This window comes from Mizuhopecten yessoensis, unplaced genomic scaffold, assembly GCF_002113885.1.
Source record: "Mizuhopecten yessoensis strain PY_sf001 unplaced genomic scaffold, ASM211388v2 scaffold9963, whole genome shotgun sequence".
NCBI classification, from domain to species: domain Eukaryota; kingdom Metazoa; phylum Mollusca; class Bivalvia; order Pectinida; family Pectinidae; genus Mizuhopecten; species Mizuhopecten yessoensis.
In genome coordinates, this window is record NW_018408310.1 from 1235235 (window position 1) to 1252990 (window position 17756).

General features: G+C 35.0%; 1 protein-coding gene across 4 annotated transcripts; it reads right to left on the reverse strand.

The window, feature by feature from the left end:
* Positions 1 to 300: 300 nt before the first annotated feature.
* LOC110459054 (bromodomain-containing protein DDB_G0280777-like) lies at positions 301 to 17277 on the reverse strand. 4 transcript variants are annotated; one of them, XM_021511099.1, is made up of 7 exons: positions 17186 to 17277; positions 6644 to 7328; positions 5819 to 6051; positions 5235 to 5422; positions 2847 to 2969; positions 2141 to 2236; positions 301 to 1398 (listed from the first exon to the last, which is right to left on the reverse strand). In XM_021511099.1, the coding sequence occupies exons 2-7, from the start codon at positions 6912 to 6914 to the stop codon at positions 309 to 311; spliced, it is 2001 nt and encodes a 666-aa protein (XP_021366774.1). In that variant the 5' UTR covers positions 6915 to 7328; positions 17186 to 17277; the 3' UTR covers positions 301 to 308. The 4 variants fall into 4 exon arrangements, with proteins under 4 accessions (XP_021366774.1, XP_021366776.1, XP_021366775.1 ...); XM_021511101.1 differs by lacking the exon at positions 17186 to 17277 and adding an exon at positions 16566 to 16760; XM_021511100.1 differs by lacking the exon at positions 17186 to 17277 and adding an exon at positions 13047 to 13309.
* Between the last annotated feature and the right edge of the window lie 479 nt (positions 17278 to 17756).

Below are 17756 nucleotides of genomic sequence, written 5' to 3' on the forward strand. Positions count from 1 at the left end.
ACGTGTAACCAATGTCGCAATCACACTTTACAAACATTTACACCAGATTCTTGTCAGACGTGTGTTTTGGTGTCTGTGATGTAACACGCTATAAATCGCCCGCTGGAAATACGGAACCATTATAAGCAGAACACATACACAATATCCAGCACACGAGCACACCTCATTAATGCAACCCAAATGTGTCGATTTTCATTTTAAGGGATAAAAGTCTAGGGAACCAGCGCCGAATTTAGACACTTTATAACCTCAAAAATGTCTTACACCAATAAACCTGGCTGATTTTCACTGATAGGCTGACACTGTTGTCAAATACGCACACCAGGGTGTTTGATTAAGTTCGGTAGTTTTATAACGCCACCGATATTATTATTTTGTTGGGCATGCTGCTCTGGTAGTGCTTGTATTTTTGGCAATGCATTCTGTTGGGTTAATTGGTTTTGTTTACTTGGATGTTCTCTTTGGTTTTGTTGTAGATTTTCTTGGTTCTGTTGTTGATTTTGTTGTATTTGTTGTTTCGGCTTTTGAGTTTGATGTATTTGTTCGTTGTGTTGTTGGTTTTGTTGAATTTGTTGATTCTGCTGTTGCATTTGTTGTATGTGTAGGTTATGCTGTTGATTTTGTTGTGTGTCTTGGTTCTTTTGTTGTACTTGCTGGTTCTTTTGTTGATTTTGTTTTATTCCTAATATGCTTTGTAGTTTTTGTTGTATTTGCTGCTTCTGTTGTTGGTTTGTTGGTATTTTTTGGTTTTGTTGTACTTGCTGGTTGGGATTTAGAGTTTGTTGTTGGTTTGGTTGTATTGGTTGATTGTTTTGGTCAATAGATTGCTTTTGTTGATTGTCAAGTATTATCGGTCTTAATTGTTGATCTTTTGGTAAATTTGGTTGTTCTGGTCGATAATTTTGTACAATTGGTTGAAATAAGTTTTTGCTATTTTGCACATTTGTTTGTATTGGTTGTTGTTGATGCAAATTTTGTTGAACGTGTTGATTTAGATGTGCATTTAATTGTATCGGTTTGTTTGCCTGTTTTTGTTGATTCTGTATTTGTAATTGTTGTTTTTGTTGATTTTGCATTTGTAATTGCTGTTTTTGTTTTTGTCGTTGCTCTATCCGTTCTTTTTGAGCTTCTTTGTTCTGCATTTGCTGTATTTCCTTCTGTAAACGCGATATATGTTGCTGGTCGACCTGTTGCTCCTGGAACTGTTGCTGTAACTGATGTTGGTGTTGCTGCTGATGACTCCGGTTGTACAGACCATTGCTCATAATATACACCTCGTCAATGTCTACCAACAGATACGTGTATAATTTTCGAAGTTCGAGCTTTTGGCGCGAGTATTTAAGGCTGTTTAATCCGTCCTTTTGCAATCGTTTTTTAGAGCCTTGTAATAAATGAAACCTGCAAAATAAGTCTATATATAAGTGTTAATTTTGCAATTTATATTAATAATACTGTGAAATATAATTTGTCACTTTTAATAGCCATCATGATGAATTTGCCCTCATGACGCCAAAAGAAAAGGCCAAAATTAAGCTACGACGATCATTTCCCACCACAAAGGTTAACCATTATGATGAAAATTGTTTAAATGCAACACGAAATATCAAATATTTCGGGTCATGTTATTGTGTATTAATGAGTTTCAAAATCACATATTGGTAATTTTAACTGTATTACGGTCATAAAATGCCTTTTGTTTGGATACAGGACCTGTCGTTATCATATGTACAGCAGAGATTATATTTGGATTATATATTACTCATTATATATGGTCATAATGTCTTCGAAAATCGAAATATAACTAGGACGATTGCAACAACAAAAGCCTTAAATTCAACTTATCAACATCTTTTGAAATTTCTTTTCTGAGTCAAGGTCAGAATAACATTTTTTTTCTTTTGGATTTTTGTTTCATTTATTTGGCTCGTTTTGAAAAATACAGTTTATATTCCCTTGTATTTCACAAAATTGCAGAAATAGTGAAAGACAAAATGTTGAACAAAAAAATTGTTATTCGAACATCAATAACCGGAAAAAATCTATTTTTCTCAAATATTGAATGAATCTGCAATAATTTTACATTTCTGTGTATGAAACAGGTCCAAAACAAAATACAAGCCAACAACAATAAACTACTCACCTGTCTGGATTTCCGTGTTCTTTTCTATGAGACAGCATTTTATAGCGGGAGACGTCGCCAGGGTACCTCGTTATAGACATGTTGTTATGTCGTATTCTGTAACAGAATATCAGATGAATATAAAACCAGAACTGTGAACATGAATTTTGAATAACGTTCCGCCACTTTATTCATAAATATATAAAACTAGCGCCGTAGACATGGAATTATCATCATGCTTTAACATTAAGTATATTGCATGTGCTCGTGTCATCTTTCATAACGCTCTGCGATTTTTCTAATTGTAAACATTTAACTTTGGAATGGTACGCAGCAACAGTTAAAGGAAGATATATGAAAAATCATAATGTACTCTCCAGTTTAATCTGATTCTAATCACGAGAACCGTTGTATATATATATGATTCCAAAACAGGTGAACAAAATAGTTAAAATGAGTTTTAGATATAATCTACAGACCTGGCAAGGTTACATATAAAACCATTATGTATTATTACATACAACACAGTTCAGTAAAATGTTTTATCACTCTGCTATTCTCCAGCGACTGACTACTTGTTATAAAAAAGTGCTTCCTTATACCTACACGCTAGGACGACAGTCTGCTTTATTAGGAGCAGTTATAAAAACGTCAGATAAGTAACATTTAAATAATGACATACATACAAAATAAAAGACGTAAAAAAAATTGCGTTGTACTAAAATACCTGTTAAACATGTCATCGTCTTCCCCACCCCATCCGAAGTACTTGTTGGAGAATCCGTTCACCTGCTGAAACTGCTCCTTTGTCATAGCTACCACGCCTCCAAATATATTGTTGTACGGCAATCTGTTAAAAAGAAACATTTATTATATGGTTGTTACATTAAGGCCCATAATCTTACGTATGTATGCGCTCATTATGTCTGTCTCTGCTATGCAGAGTACGATACATAAACCTCCCTTCGGAGTCATCAGGTCATTTGGATGTTCCAACAATAGTTTCGGTAAAACAAAAACATGAAAACCTCAGATACAATCTAAGATAATGTGGTATGTGCTCCGATTGAGCCTATTTTAATCAAAGAAAAATAATGAAAAAGGCATACATTTCATAATTCTTAAGATTCTTAAAATTATTTGGGTGTGTCCCCTATTGGAATTTGAAACTAGATCTTAGGAACCAAGTAAATTTACGGTACCCGTAATCCGTACGCAAGTTATGAGTGCATTAAGGTAATAGGATTGTGTCGCCATTTCTCAGTAGAATTTCTTCAAAGTTTGTCCTTATATTGCTTTGACGTAAAAAAAAATCTCTGCCACCAAAAAAATATAGGTTGTCAGAATTTTAAGGATTTTAAATGGAAATTTATGTAAAAAAAGAGTGAATTTTGAAAAAATAATTGAAACACAATTTTTTGCAAAATAATGTCAATAAAATGACATAGATTAGTATTGCATTAATGTATATAAATTTCATAAATGCTGAAATTGTGTAAAATTAATTATCTATAAACAATTAAAAATTGACATTTTATAATAAAACCATATACACATAGTAATTGCATGTAAGAGGTATCGTTCTTGAAAAACTTCATAGCAGTGAAATAGGTAGCCGGTGTCCTGAAGTACAGGAAAATGGAGACATGTGACTCATTGATTAAAAAACAACTGAATTAATGCCTGGATTGCTTTGAAATACTTTAATATTGAAAGAGCACACTGGTCTGTCAATAAACAACATACAATGTTCATCAGTTTAATATTAAACATTAGAATATGCGGAAATCGGATACTGTCTCCCTACATTGGGTTTTCAACTAGGGATGTACTTCCTATTTCCACTTAGCAATACACTCCTATGACCTTAATATGTGTTACGGTTACTCGTAAGTTACGTCCGAAACCGCACGTAACTTACGCCAACAAATACCTGGCGTAATTCACACGTACGTGTAGAGGCAACTAATGCAAATACAGATGTTACATGTAAGTGTTAAAGGTTACGCACGGCACGTTACTTACATGCACTTAGTTACGTGGACATTAATGTTTACAGGTATGCGTAAATTTACGTACGTGTCGTGAAACGCCAACCTGGCTGTGTTATCCTATACCCGGACCAAACGAATTGATTAGGTATATGTGCTAGATAACACCACACAAAGGGCACTAAATATCGGCCTTTACAACAGACAAATAATTTGAGCTAAGAGGTAGCTAGGTATGTAGATCTTGTTAACCAAACTATATAAATATATCTTGTGTATTTTATAACTCACAATGTACAGATATTCTAGCTATATTTTGTACCAAACAGTCATGATTTGTCTTCCCCGATGGAGCAAAAATTCTCAGAAAGTTATGAAGTTACAAGTTCAAAGTTAAGTATTAATTATTCCATAACTTATATATTCTAAAAAAAATACCATCTTTACGACTTTATTCAGGAGATTATTTGGTATAAGAGGTTATGACAGATGATGGCGGTGATGTTGTTGTGAGACGATGGAAGTCTTAAATTCTGCTGACAGACAATTGTTGTTAAGAATGGTCTTGACACACGATTGGGGCTTAGGATGATCTAGATAGGAAATACCAGTATTTGCGTTTACCTGCTATGTGTATGTTAACTCAAAGGATCCGAATTTATAGAATTGTGGTTTTATAAGGAAAGGGAGAGAACCTTGATATGTGTATATTTTGTATCGTCATGAACAGGGATAGATTTGTTTGACTGTTAATATGATTCCCGGCGGCAGGTAAAATATTCTCATTAATGTGATGTGTCCTATTTTACTTTTTGATTCTTGCAGACCGCTGAGTTTGACCTTGTGTATTGCAACCGTGACTTACAAAATGTATTTGTTCGTATTGCAACATTTTTATTTTCAGCGTTTATGTTAATTGGCAATAATAACCCAATATTGCGTATTGCAGAGTTATATTCTCTTGTGAGCAGGTATTGATTGTTACGCCATTGATTTGTGAGAGCAACGTCATCAATTGTTGAGAAAACGACGTAATTTTCTCAAACAAACTAATGACGTAACAATCAATACCTGCTCACAAGAGAAGATAACTCTGCAATACGCAAAGACGGAATAAGACTTACCTATAATGCATTGTGTCTATAGCAACTGACATATGACGCGGGTTCTCTGGACAGCTGTACATATTATGTCCCATCTCAGGTATAAGATCCACATCATGGAAAATAAAACACTGGTAATCATACTGTTTAAGGGCCTCTGTGAAACCAATGTTAAGTAGCATGGCCCTGTTAAAGGTTACTTCCGGCATCTAAAATAAAACAAAATTAGTCATAGATAATAGTGATATCATGTCCAAGAATCTGATAACTGATACATTATAAGATAATTTGAGCTAGAATTATCAGTATTATTGGTCATGTAAATGTACAACCTTGTGGACAGTTTACCTTTCTACCCTCAAAGCAAAAGTTGCTAAATTGTGGCATCTCTTGATAACTTAGACAATTTACCTGATAGAAAAGAAATATGTTTAATTTGTTCCCCTGAAACACTGCCTTCATCATAAGTCAATAATAACATCAAAACAAAATGGTGTCAAGTTACGTTAACCTGTTTTGGGAAGAATTATAAGAAACAGTTTGAAATCATATTATTTTGAATGGTTTTTTTTTATATTTAAGAAGATATCTGAATATTTGCTTACCAGATCAACAATAAAGATGGCGTAGTCAAGCTGCTGATTCTGTAGGAATGGATGGAGGTTGTTGAGCAAGATTTTCAGGTGTATCTCACGGTCCCGGAAGGGTAACACTATGGCCACCCTGTGACGGGCTGTACAGTGGGTGGGGCGGTACCGACCTCCCATCTCAACGTTATGGAACTTCTCCTCTAGAGACTCCCAACTATATACTGCTGTCGTTACTGGAACCTTTCCCACTGTACAAAAAGGCAAACACGCTTTTCAAAATTTAATATATAAACATATGTCTACGACAATTCAAACTTTCATTTTTGGCGAACAGTCCAGCATCAATTTTATAACAAACCAGGTCTTTCTACGAGGAGACTATAGTCAGTTTTCAGGAAACACCATATAATGTTTGATATTTCACCCTGTGAAATTGAATTTTATGATTGTTTTGAAATACTGTATCAATTACCAAATTTGATAGGTGCAATTAACTGTGTGTGTCGCACAATCAGCTTGCAATATAATGCATAACCCCAAAAGACACAACTCTTGAATGTCTTGAACTCATTGGTTGTTATCCATTTGATCAAGTCGACGAATCTGCAACTTATGGGCAACAAGGCCTCAGGAATAAACATTGCAAAAACCCAAATTATCATAAAAGATTTAACATATATAAATGTTTCTGAGCGTGGAACTTTCTTGTAAGATGTACACGTCGAAGATAGCTATTGACATTATCTTTAAACTTTAATAAATGACAGGACCTATGAGGCAACATCAAAACTGTGAGATATAATGACATATTGTGTGAACACATTGGTTCTCGACACTTACCTATGGTTGGAGGAATCAGAGGACACAACGGAAGCTTCGTTTCCGGTTCTGTATTCGTCCAAATCCAACTGATTTGTCTGCCTTTGGTAGAACCTCCACGTAATCTCTGAACCGAGCATAGTCCAAGAAGAGATCCCATCATAGCACATTTTGTGGGGTTAAATGTCAAAAGTTCAATAGTCACCACGACAAGAAGAGCGAAAAGAAGGTTTCGGATGTTGATAACATTACTAGTCTTTGTTATGATATATGAACAAGTGACACATGGCATTGTCACAAGCACTGAAGGGTACAGTTCAAACTTGGCACCAAAATCACATTAAGCATGTGCTTAAAACACCGTAATCATTCGTTGTCACAAAAATCTAGGAATTTTATCGCACGTGCAGCGTCTGGTGTATCTGACGATAGCCTTATTACAAACACTTTGTTTAAATTAACGTGACATCAAACACTAATCGTTGATTGGTCAGATTTGTTGACCACAACTGACCTGGGTTTTTTACAAAAATAATTAATATCCCTCAGTTTTCTTTGTTATTTAACGTTGATTGCAGTATTCCAATGTTCAGATGACCATTAAAGCACATGTGGTTCACCAAGTCCGTATTATCCGAGGCCGCTCCTCACCTGTCCAGATCCCATCACGTGGGTGACCCTGTCACTGTACTACCTGTCCGACAATCTGCAATAAATACATGGCTTTAATTTGTCGATCCGACCATATTCATTTCAGTCTACGTTTTATCGCGAAAAGCAAACACTCGCAGTTAAAGTAAGATATACCGTTGCTATCGTGCTGTTTATTATACTGGTTCTTACTGATAGGGTAGTCAGAACTGATATTGTACCCAGTTATTTTCTGACGTTACTTTATCCTGGCCTAATGTTTACTATTTACTTACTAGTGTTAATTGGTATAACTTGAAACATACCGAAATTGTCAAAGCAATGACAGATCGACATTATGTCTTTTCAATTTTCGATTAATTAAGACTATACAGTTTTTATGAGAATTTTGTCTAGAAATGTCAACTTCTCAAAGCTGCTATCGTACTTTTAACCCAAGTGAGCTTATGGTACGTTACGGATTTATATCTGTTGTCAACATGTTTGTCCTAAAACATGATTATTTAGAACCAAACAAACATCGGCTGCAAGTATACATTGATGCTTATAGTGACATGCAAATATCAATTTCTTGTTGATCCAGATGCCATCCCTTCAATTATTTGTCGATGATATAATACTCCTCACAAGACCAAGTCTAGTGTGAGAAGTATTAAGACTAAGAAGGTTGCGTTTCGCTACGTATCTTCAGTCAACATTGTCACTCATACGCACCATGGCGGTACGTAGCTAGACAGGACTCTAGCTCGACGAGTCGCTCCTGTCAGTCTCGATATATTTATTGAGTTAGTGTGATTTATGAGGAGCAATCAAATCACCGGGTTAGTTGTTATTGGTCTACATTTTGATGAAACCATCCAACTGACCTATATACTGTGAAAAACTGTGCTATACTGTTGCTAGTCAGTTTGAAAAGCAAAATATGACTTAGAGGCAGCTCTTACGTGTGGTTTACCGATCAAAGTGGGAAAACCATTCTAACAACTGATTAGCTTTTAACTCAAAATGGAGCGAGATGTACGACAAACTGTAATTTTTGTATCCCCCATCGCTCCTTAAAAATGGTTCGACACTTCGACACTTCGATTATATTGTTAATATTATCAAAAGTCAATTAAGTATTTTTTCACAAAAAGAATGCATCAACCGTGCAACCGTGCAATCGTATATTATTAACAAAGGAACGCAATAATAAATATTAAAATCAAGCCTGCGGTTGGAAAGATACAAGCATTTTGACCTTCCCAATTCCCTAGCATGTCGCTGTCAAAAGTTCCATTTTTAGACTTCTCTGTAGCGATTCCTTCCGCATACGTAATCACGATATGACAAAGCTACATTCATAGATACGAACTCTCCTACATCAAAGTTGTATTCACTCCATCAGAATCTATGAGGTACCGAGCTGCGAAAATTTACTAAACCAAATTATCTGCGCCATTGTAGCACTTTTGAAAGACGGAGTCTGTTTGTACTGATTTAACTGACCAACTTCAAAAATGGATCATTGGTTTGTTTTAACATGGTGCTGTTCATAGACTTGATATGATTTCACAGTCAGACCATTTTGATGGAATATTGTGTCAATTAATAATTGATTTGTTGCTTAGTATGAAAACCAGTATTTGGTGGGAAAATGTCAATTTCTGTCCGCTGAGTAACAACCCATTTTGTTCCGATAAAAATGAAAGCAAACATATTATGTGATCACTTATTGTGAGTTGATCGGTATTGTAACGGTTTTTTTCACTTTTTACCAAGGACCCGCCGTAGTGCTTGGGAACATTGTAGACAAATTCCTTAACTTCTCAGCGAGAGCGTAAACAAGTAGATATTATATACACAATTGTTTGTCAACAAGAACTTTCAGCAGTGTGTAGAAACCTTCTTTGTATATATACTCCTAGTATTCTATCATCAAGGTACATCATTGCTGTGGGGCAACCTGATTTTTAAATACCTTAGGTCGACACATAATGTCAACATCAACATAAACTTCACTGATGATATATATACAGCATATCCAAGCAGAAATATTTAATTAACTACTGTATTGTTATTTTGACCCAGCAGATTCACTAAAGTTGCGTCATGATAAATTACATCAACTATTAAGCCTTAACATTAAATGTCCATGTACAACGTGGGTAATTAAGAGTGTTTGAAAAAAAACACACTTATACCGTCGCGACACATGCATAGCCTTTGAACGAAATGCAATGTATTAATACTCGCCTTGGAAAATATCTACTACTACTTGTAGCTTCTCGGTCGGTCAATCACACTCATCAATACAGCTAACAAAATATGAATTTATCAAGTACATGTCTGTTAAACGGCAATTTACTCACCAGTCAAGGCACATCACCAAACAGAGAAAGGGCGTTCCTAAATGTCTCGTTTTGATACAGTTTACACATATAATGTCATTTGATAATCTGTTTTGTCACGTGGATTCCATACTTGATCCTATCCATATCATTTTGACAGGTAGTATAAATAATTATCCCATTCTTGCGCGTGTGTTACAGAACTGTCTAGTGCAAAAAAGGGGCTACAAAATGTCTATGTACACTCCATTTCACGTCCGTTACGTCACAGTGGAACAACAATGGCGCGATGTCACGAAATAAGGAAAATATTTTATTTTATTTCTAAATTGAAGCAAAACCCTCGGAGAGTTCAATCAATTAATTGAATAACATATTATAACATACAAACGAGGAGAGTACCAAAAGTTTACAAGGAATTACATAATGTATATACTCACATTCTTGGCAAGGTACTAACTGGTCGACAGTGAATATTTTAAAGTCAATTCGTACAAAGTTATTGGTATATGTGTAACTTTCAAACGGTATTAATGACTTATTTTAATATGATAAATCCATATAATCTTCATTGGTGACATATGTTATCGAATTTCAATTTATTTATTAATTTATTAACATAAGTCTTCCGGTCAAAAATTTGATCCACACATAAATACATACATAAATACGTATATCAAGATTTACATTTTATAAAACATGTAAATAGTTTAGAGAATTGGTCAATAATTCGTTTTTAAAGCAATTCACATTGTAATTGGGGATTTTATCAAGTTGTTTTTAATCATGTTGATTTATTAAATCAGTTTATATTAACAATGATAACTAGGTATAATGGACTTCCTTGAGGAAATTACATTTAATTATTAAACAGCAGTTGACTTCGACTTCTTTTCCATGAAAAAGGTACAGAAACATGTACGTTCCTATTAGCGTTGAAATAGATAATCGATCATTTTTTTTTTTTTTTTTTTTTACAAATGGCTATCGCCTGTGCTATAATGTGAATGCCTGCTGAGGTTTCCCACAACATAGTATTTTCAATAAAAACAATCTGTTTAAATACTCTGACATATCAAACACATACACAATCTTATCTTTCAGTCTGAATGGGTACTGCAGCATAATGCTTTGTTCAGTTGCTAAACATTGGTTACTCCAAGCATACAAAGAGATATTCTTACTCAGATTTATAGTAATATAAGCAGATAATATTTGTAATTGTACATTATCATCCCTTATGTTTTTTTTCTAAATGACAACTATACATAGTGTTTTATACCATCAAACATAATGTATGTAACGTACTCCTGACATATATAAAGGATATGGTGCTTCTATACTAACAGGCGCATAATGTATGTAACGTACTCCTGACATATATAAAGGATATGGTTCTTCTATACTAACAAGTGCATAATGTATGTAACGTACTCCTGACATATATAAAGGATATGGTGCTTCTATACTAACAGGCGCATAATGTATGTAACGTACTCCTGACATATGTAAGGGATATGGTGCTTCTATACTAACAGGCGCATAATGTATGTAACGTACTCCTGACATATATGAAGGATATGGTGCTTCTATACTCACAGGCGCCTTAGAATTAATCGACTTAATTTATAGTGTGGTGGAGAGGTATGTAGTCAGACCACTGAATTCGATTAGACTGTTTTATAAGTCTGTTGTAAGAGATTTAACAAGATAGACAAGGGTTACTACAATGTCAATTTATCATGTAACTACAATACATCAGGACTAATATGATACATAGGGTTACCTTAAAAACAAAATGGAGGATATCATATTGAGTCCGGAAAAATCCACAATGATCATAAATGTCACAGTCACTGAATAGCTTTTCCTTTGTTCTGCTATAAACGTATAGTGAAAGGTGGGGTATTCATGCATGGATGACTACAAAAATATAATAATATGGTTTTCATGTATGGATGAATATATAAGACAGATTGAGAGTTTAGATTTCAAGTATAGATGATTACAAAATACGGGAAGTATGCCTTTCGTGCTTAGAGACTAGCAAACGACATTAATAAACCAAACACCAATCGCACTGTTAGGAATAGAATATGCAAATATGGAATCATTGCTTTCTACATCAACATAAATATTGGTATCAATTAAAGTTGTTGACATGGGGTCACTCATCTTTTAGAAATCCCCGTGCCACTGCCAAGACTATTAAAAAAAAATTGTGGGGGGCGGGTCGGGGCTGTACTATATATTTTATAAGTCATTTCTGAAAAGAAACCATACCTTGCTAAACTTGAATGAAAAATAGAACAAGGAGGAAAACAAATAAAATATAATCAACAACAGCATTTTTTTGAGTGTGATATACAACATGGCCAGACTAGGATTCGAACCTCCGACATCTCATTGCTACCAGGTATACTGTCGCTTAACCAACGAAGCTACTTAGTCAGTGAATGTGCTATTGCCCAGCTGCGCTACAGCTGTAGTCGAGACGTAATTAAGGGGAGGTTACGGTGTTATCAGGAAATAAACCACAGTGGAATTTCTCGTGATTTTGCTTGCAGTGGGGCATGCATCCTTAAAGTAGGGCTTTGTTTTAGCTCACCTGTATATGATATAGCAGTAAGCACTACAATTAAACCGACACAGGTGTGCTTAATACGTCAGCTATAGCTGTGATTCTTACTTCCCGTACATACGTATTATATACATTGGTATGTGTATGGTTTTGCTCATTTACGAGTTCATAAGCATATGAAAGTGTAAGAAATACGCTGAAGTCTGACAAGTTCAGTAAAAGACTTTCATTATATAGTATTAACGTTGTATCACTAAATTGATCACTCTATGCAACTTAATAACTATATTATGTTATGCGCTATATACAGCAAAATATCGGAGCGTTTATGAGTATGACACGTCAACAATATGTCTGATGTATTCCAAAGCAGATACAAAATGTATAAATGTGATCTATGACATTGCATGTTTGTCAGATTACAACTCTATGGTAATTATTTAAGATATCAATAATTAAATGTACAACACTATGGGAAATATGAAATTAAGAGTAATTAAAACTTTACGGGAATAATTTATAGCTAGGGATTTGTATAGCTGAGTGAACTCTTGGAATGTGTGAATGTTTATAAAAAAAAATACATAAGACTGATATTGCTTGAACATTAAACAATTACTCAAATTCCTGTCTTTTCTTACCATCCTTGAAAAATATGAATAGCGAATAGAACGGCATGTTGTGTCTATTATCATGGGTTTTGATTCCGAAACATGTTCATATTATGTTTGTCTTTGTGTTAAGACCAAGAAAATATATCGAAACGTTAATCAGAAACCTAATTATTAATTAATCATATTAGAAACCTACCTAGGAAAGGAACCAGTTAGACTTGTAGATCTTATTTGATGACGTATCTTACCTGTTTCTGATTTAATTCCCCCGCGTACACGACAAGCCTGATGAATGTGTCACACTCGAGTTACATCCGTTAAAACTTTTAATAAAAGTGAGAAGTTGGCGAAACTTAATTCAATCAGTTATCTCAAAATGTCGACTCTTGTCACTGGATTGTAAAATCGAGTTTGTCTCCCTCCTGTTTTAAAAAAAGAACAGACACTCGCGGCTTGGAATTCACCGGTGCGTTTACACCTGTCCACACGTGAATACTATACAGGTACTACATTAGCCATTGTAGAGGTAAATGAGACGTACATTTGTATATATACGGAAGCACGGTCGCGCCAACGGGAGTTATAAGACAATGATATATATCATTGGTTAACTTTCTTAAATTGTAATAAAACATTGCTTGGTATTTGTAAGACATATTTATAGTATTCCAAATAGTGAGTGGAATTCTTGATTTGGATATTTTGAAAGAAAACAACACATTTTGAAAAGAAAATATATGTATAGTACTATATTCTTATTGTAGTTGCAAACTCAAAACGTTTACTTCGAAATATATGACACTAGCATTGGTCAACCAGACACTCCCCATGTAAGTAAATGTTTTGAGTTTATTGATAAAAAATATACATAACTGGTCGTATGAACAGCGTATCAACAGTGAAAAAACACGCGTCAAATGGAAGAAGAAGCCGTTGGAATAAAACCAAGAGGGAAAAATAGACAATCCAAGCCGTTACAGTTACGTTTCAATCCGAAAACGGGACCGTTCAGTACCTCAACTACATGCATACGTAATAATCCCTGATCCTGGTCATGTAAAGGACATTTGAAGACAACTGAAGCAAAAACGAAGCCAGAAGAATTTGAGATGTTAGGGCGACGTTGGTAAACGATTAACAATCTATACGTCTTCGCAAAGGCTTAAGTCATATTTCAGCGGATACATCCATAGGGTACTGAACTTCCGCTTATACATGTAGAGCTATATACGACAATCAAGATGGCGCATCATAATAGACACGAGTTTATGAAATAATATCATGGTAACATTTTAACTGTTTCCCTCCCGGTTCTCCATATATATATACATGTCACGACGTTTTGTCTCTGACAACAATCACATATATAAAGTACATATCATAATCTGACGCTCGCCGCACGAGACCCTGTCAATCAAACTGCAAACGACGGCTAATGGCTGTATATGGGGATGTATGAATCCATATTTGTATACGAACACCATTAACCTTTCCATCGTCCGTTGTGTTAGAAGTAAACATTTGTATGGTATTGTTTGGGGACTTATTTTATCGATGACGGATTATTATTATATATTTATAAATATTTATTATTCTAGATTACAATTATTCACTTATTTATGAATAGTAACTGGGTATATTACATGAATGGCTATGTAAAGAGGACACGAAGTAGTTAAATATATAGCGCAAGCAATTATTTATGTGTGTTTGATTACTTCCCCTCTCTGTTACAAAAGCATTGAGCTTCCTAGGCTTCAGGAATCCCCCCTCCTTTTTGAGGCTAGAATCTTTAGATAATTTTATTTTCCCCTTTTTTCATATTTGGACTACCCAATCCCAATCTAGCCCTCAATCATTGCTTTATATAATATTTCTTTCAGATACCATTAGATCATGTCTGCATCATGGAAGACGCCACGATTTCACGAATAACATAATAGATAATGTAACACTTCATTATATATAATCTCTTATCATGCTATTCTATATGTGTCTTCTTGCATAGATCTCAATGGTTTCACCATATCATGTTTTCCTCGCTAAATCTATATATCTGACTAATGTATTACTGGAGACAATGTCAGCGCGCCTCACATAACAGCCTTTTATATCTAGGGCTGACGGATGACATACGGCCCGGGGGTAAATGCGACGTCTTGTAGCCCGTAGCGGCGGTATACATGGTAAGTAATACAGGTGTATCTAATTATAAATAATGTGATGTAAGAGAGTGTGCAGAAATTCCCCGGACGCGACAAAGCTGTAAACGGTATTGTTGTGTACGGGGTTATACATATATATAACTCATCAATCGGAGGAGTGTCTACCGACGGAACATTACACTCTCTAAAAACGGCCATTTTACATCAATGCTGACATGTTTGAAATTTTAGCGTAAATGTACATGTTATAGGATGACTATCACACATAAAATATTTTAATCGTTGAGTTCGTGATATGAAATAACATGCAGAGACATGTAACCGGTCCTTTTTTATATAATTTAAAAACTGATTATCCTCGTATCCTATCTGCACTTTCACCCTAATTATAGGTGACGTAACATGTGATTAATTAATTTGTACCAGACACGTATATATATACTGAACTACACATGTCTCTGTACTTACAATCCCTCGTAGGTTCACGATCCGGAGATGATCCGATACGTATAGGAGGAAACCAATGTTACAGTTTCTCTGCTCCAACTAAAATGGCTAAGTTGTAGCCAATACATTCTACAGATCTTTCTCTATCTTTTTCTCTCCTTTTTCTACAAAATGTTTCCTCGTGATCGACATGTGGTCCTGTATCACTATATAGGGAACGACAATATAACTTATGCAAAATGTCTTAACCTCATTTTCTCTCCCTTTTCTACAGTCCTTAATTATGTTGTTCCCTTTGCATACCAACTGTTTCCTCATGGTAGGCCATGTGGTCATATATGACCTATTACGAGTTTTGATCTTGAATAAACGAGTCGGAAAACGTGGGTAGAGGTTGGCCGAGAGCTACTAAATTTCACCAGGGCAAATTAAAAAAGAAAAATCTATACAAAGAAGGTCGGTATCTATTTACTTTCTGGACAGTTATCAACAAATTATAACTTCGGCTTTTTTGCTGTTAATATATTTATGTATATATGTGTGTTAATAAGGAATTGTGAATGATTATAAACGGAAGATGTATGGGGCATCATTTTCAAAACGGATGTAAAACGAGGAGTGATATTTTGGAATGAGGATATTTTGAAGCTACTGCATAAATGTCAGTAGTACGCGTACGAGTACATATATATAGGTACACGTGTTTATAACGTAATAATAACAAAAAGTTTGTCGAAAAGTAAAATAGTTTAAGTCATGCGGTAAGTATTTCATTTGGATTTGTTTTCAATACATTTCAATGTGTAACAGGACGAACCCGCGACCCTTGGCTTTCCAGCCCGATTGCTCTAACGTTTAGCTAAAGGGAAATTCCCTACAGCTGATGCTTGTAAGGCAACCTTATCAATGCACATTTGAACCTCGTGCCCCTGTAAGTAGATCTGCTGAGACAAGCCCGTTTTATGGATGTTCGCTTATCTCGTCTTTTATGAAAAACGATTTCATCTTTTTAAACCAGTTATGCACAGAGTCGTAGCTAAAACGTTTTTAACACATCAACAATAAAAAATAAAATATATGCATCATATTGCTATCAACCGTCTTTGAAAACAAGGTTTTCCCTAGTATTCCAAAAATAAACAATGGCTTACTTACTTAGGAAAGGAAATCGCACAAACGCTTACTCCCTACAGTCCGTAACGTGGGAGGGAGTATCCGAGTTTCAATTAAAGTTTAACAGTTGAAATGTACGTGAATGTCTAGTAAACATACGTACGTGTACTCATCATTACACGTTTTAAGTATGTAACTCATCCAATGATCCCACGTGACAATAGGTAAAGGTAAGTGCATTCCCAAATGGACATTACAAAACTATGATTGATGCATGTCTGATGCATTAATTATAGGCTATGTACGTGTGTTGTAGACTAAACTGACACATGCTTCGTCTATAGTACATACTTACAGGTATGACCAACAATGGCTGTTTTGTCTCAGTCCACCACTTAATCTTATTTACATGTATCAATGCATCCTACGGGAGTTTTTTACACTATATATTCACTGAGTCATCATTAACGCCATACATCTCTAGTTACGTGTGTACATGGTAGATCAGTCCGGAATTAACGATATTAAGATAAGACTCGGTAACGTCTATACCACACATGTACACAATTTTTGAAACTTCAGTTTGTGACACAAAACATGAAACAAAATAAAACCATATATCACTATTTTGTTCTTTCCAAAGTGTTTTGACATTTACTTACCTCATGACTAGTCCAAGGAAGTTTAACAACAAAATGATTCGTCTTCCGGCAGCGTACAAAATCCGTCGCCATCTTGGATACACTTTGGGCCTGGCTACAGAAGCTGTAGTATCGGGTTACATGTATATGCGTAGCAACCGTCTGTGTTGGGGGGAACCTGTGGAGAGGTTTGGAGGGGGGTATATGGAGAGTAAGTGTGTGGGGACGGTATGTTAACGTTATTCCTTGTAAAATGCAATCAACGTACATGTACATTTTACTTCACATATTACCTATACATTGACATAGCATTGCACGTTCATCTATCTCTACAATTAACTACAACTTTTTACCTGTTTTGGTCACGTGAAAATAATGTATGGCAATAAGTAAGAAGATTTATGATTTTATATTTTGAATCTCAGGTAGAACGTTAACGTTCCTTATTTGTATAAACATATCATACACATACATTGGGCTTTATGGCTACTTAATATTAGGAAGGTATATTAATGTACGCATACCTTGACCGTACGGTGCATGCATGTCTTATACAAGCTCAGTTCTGCCCCAAAACAGATATTTTTTGGTG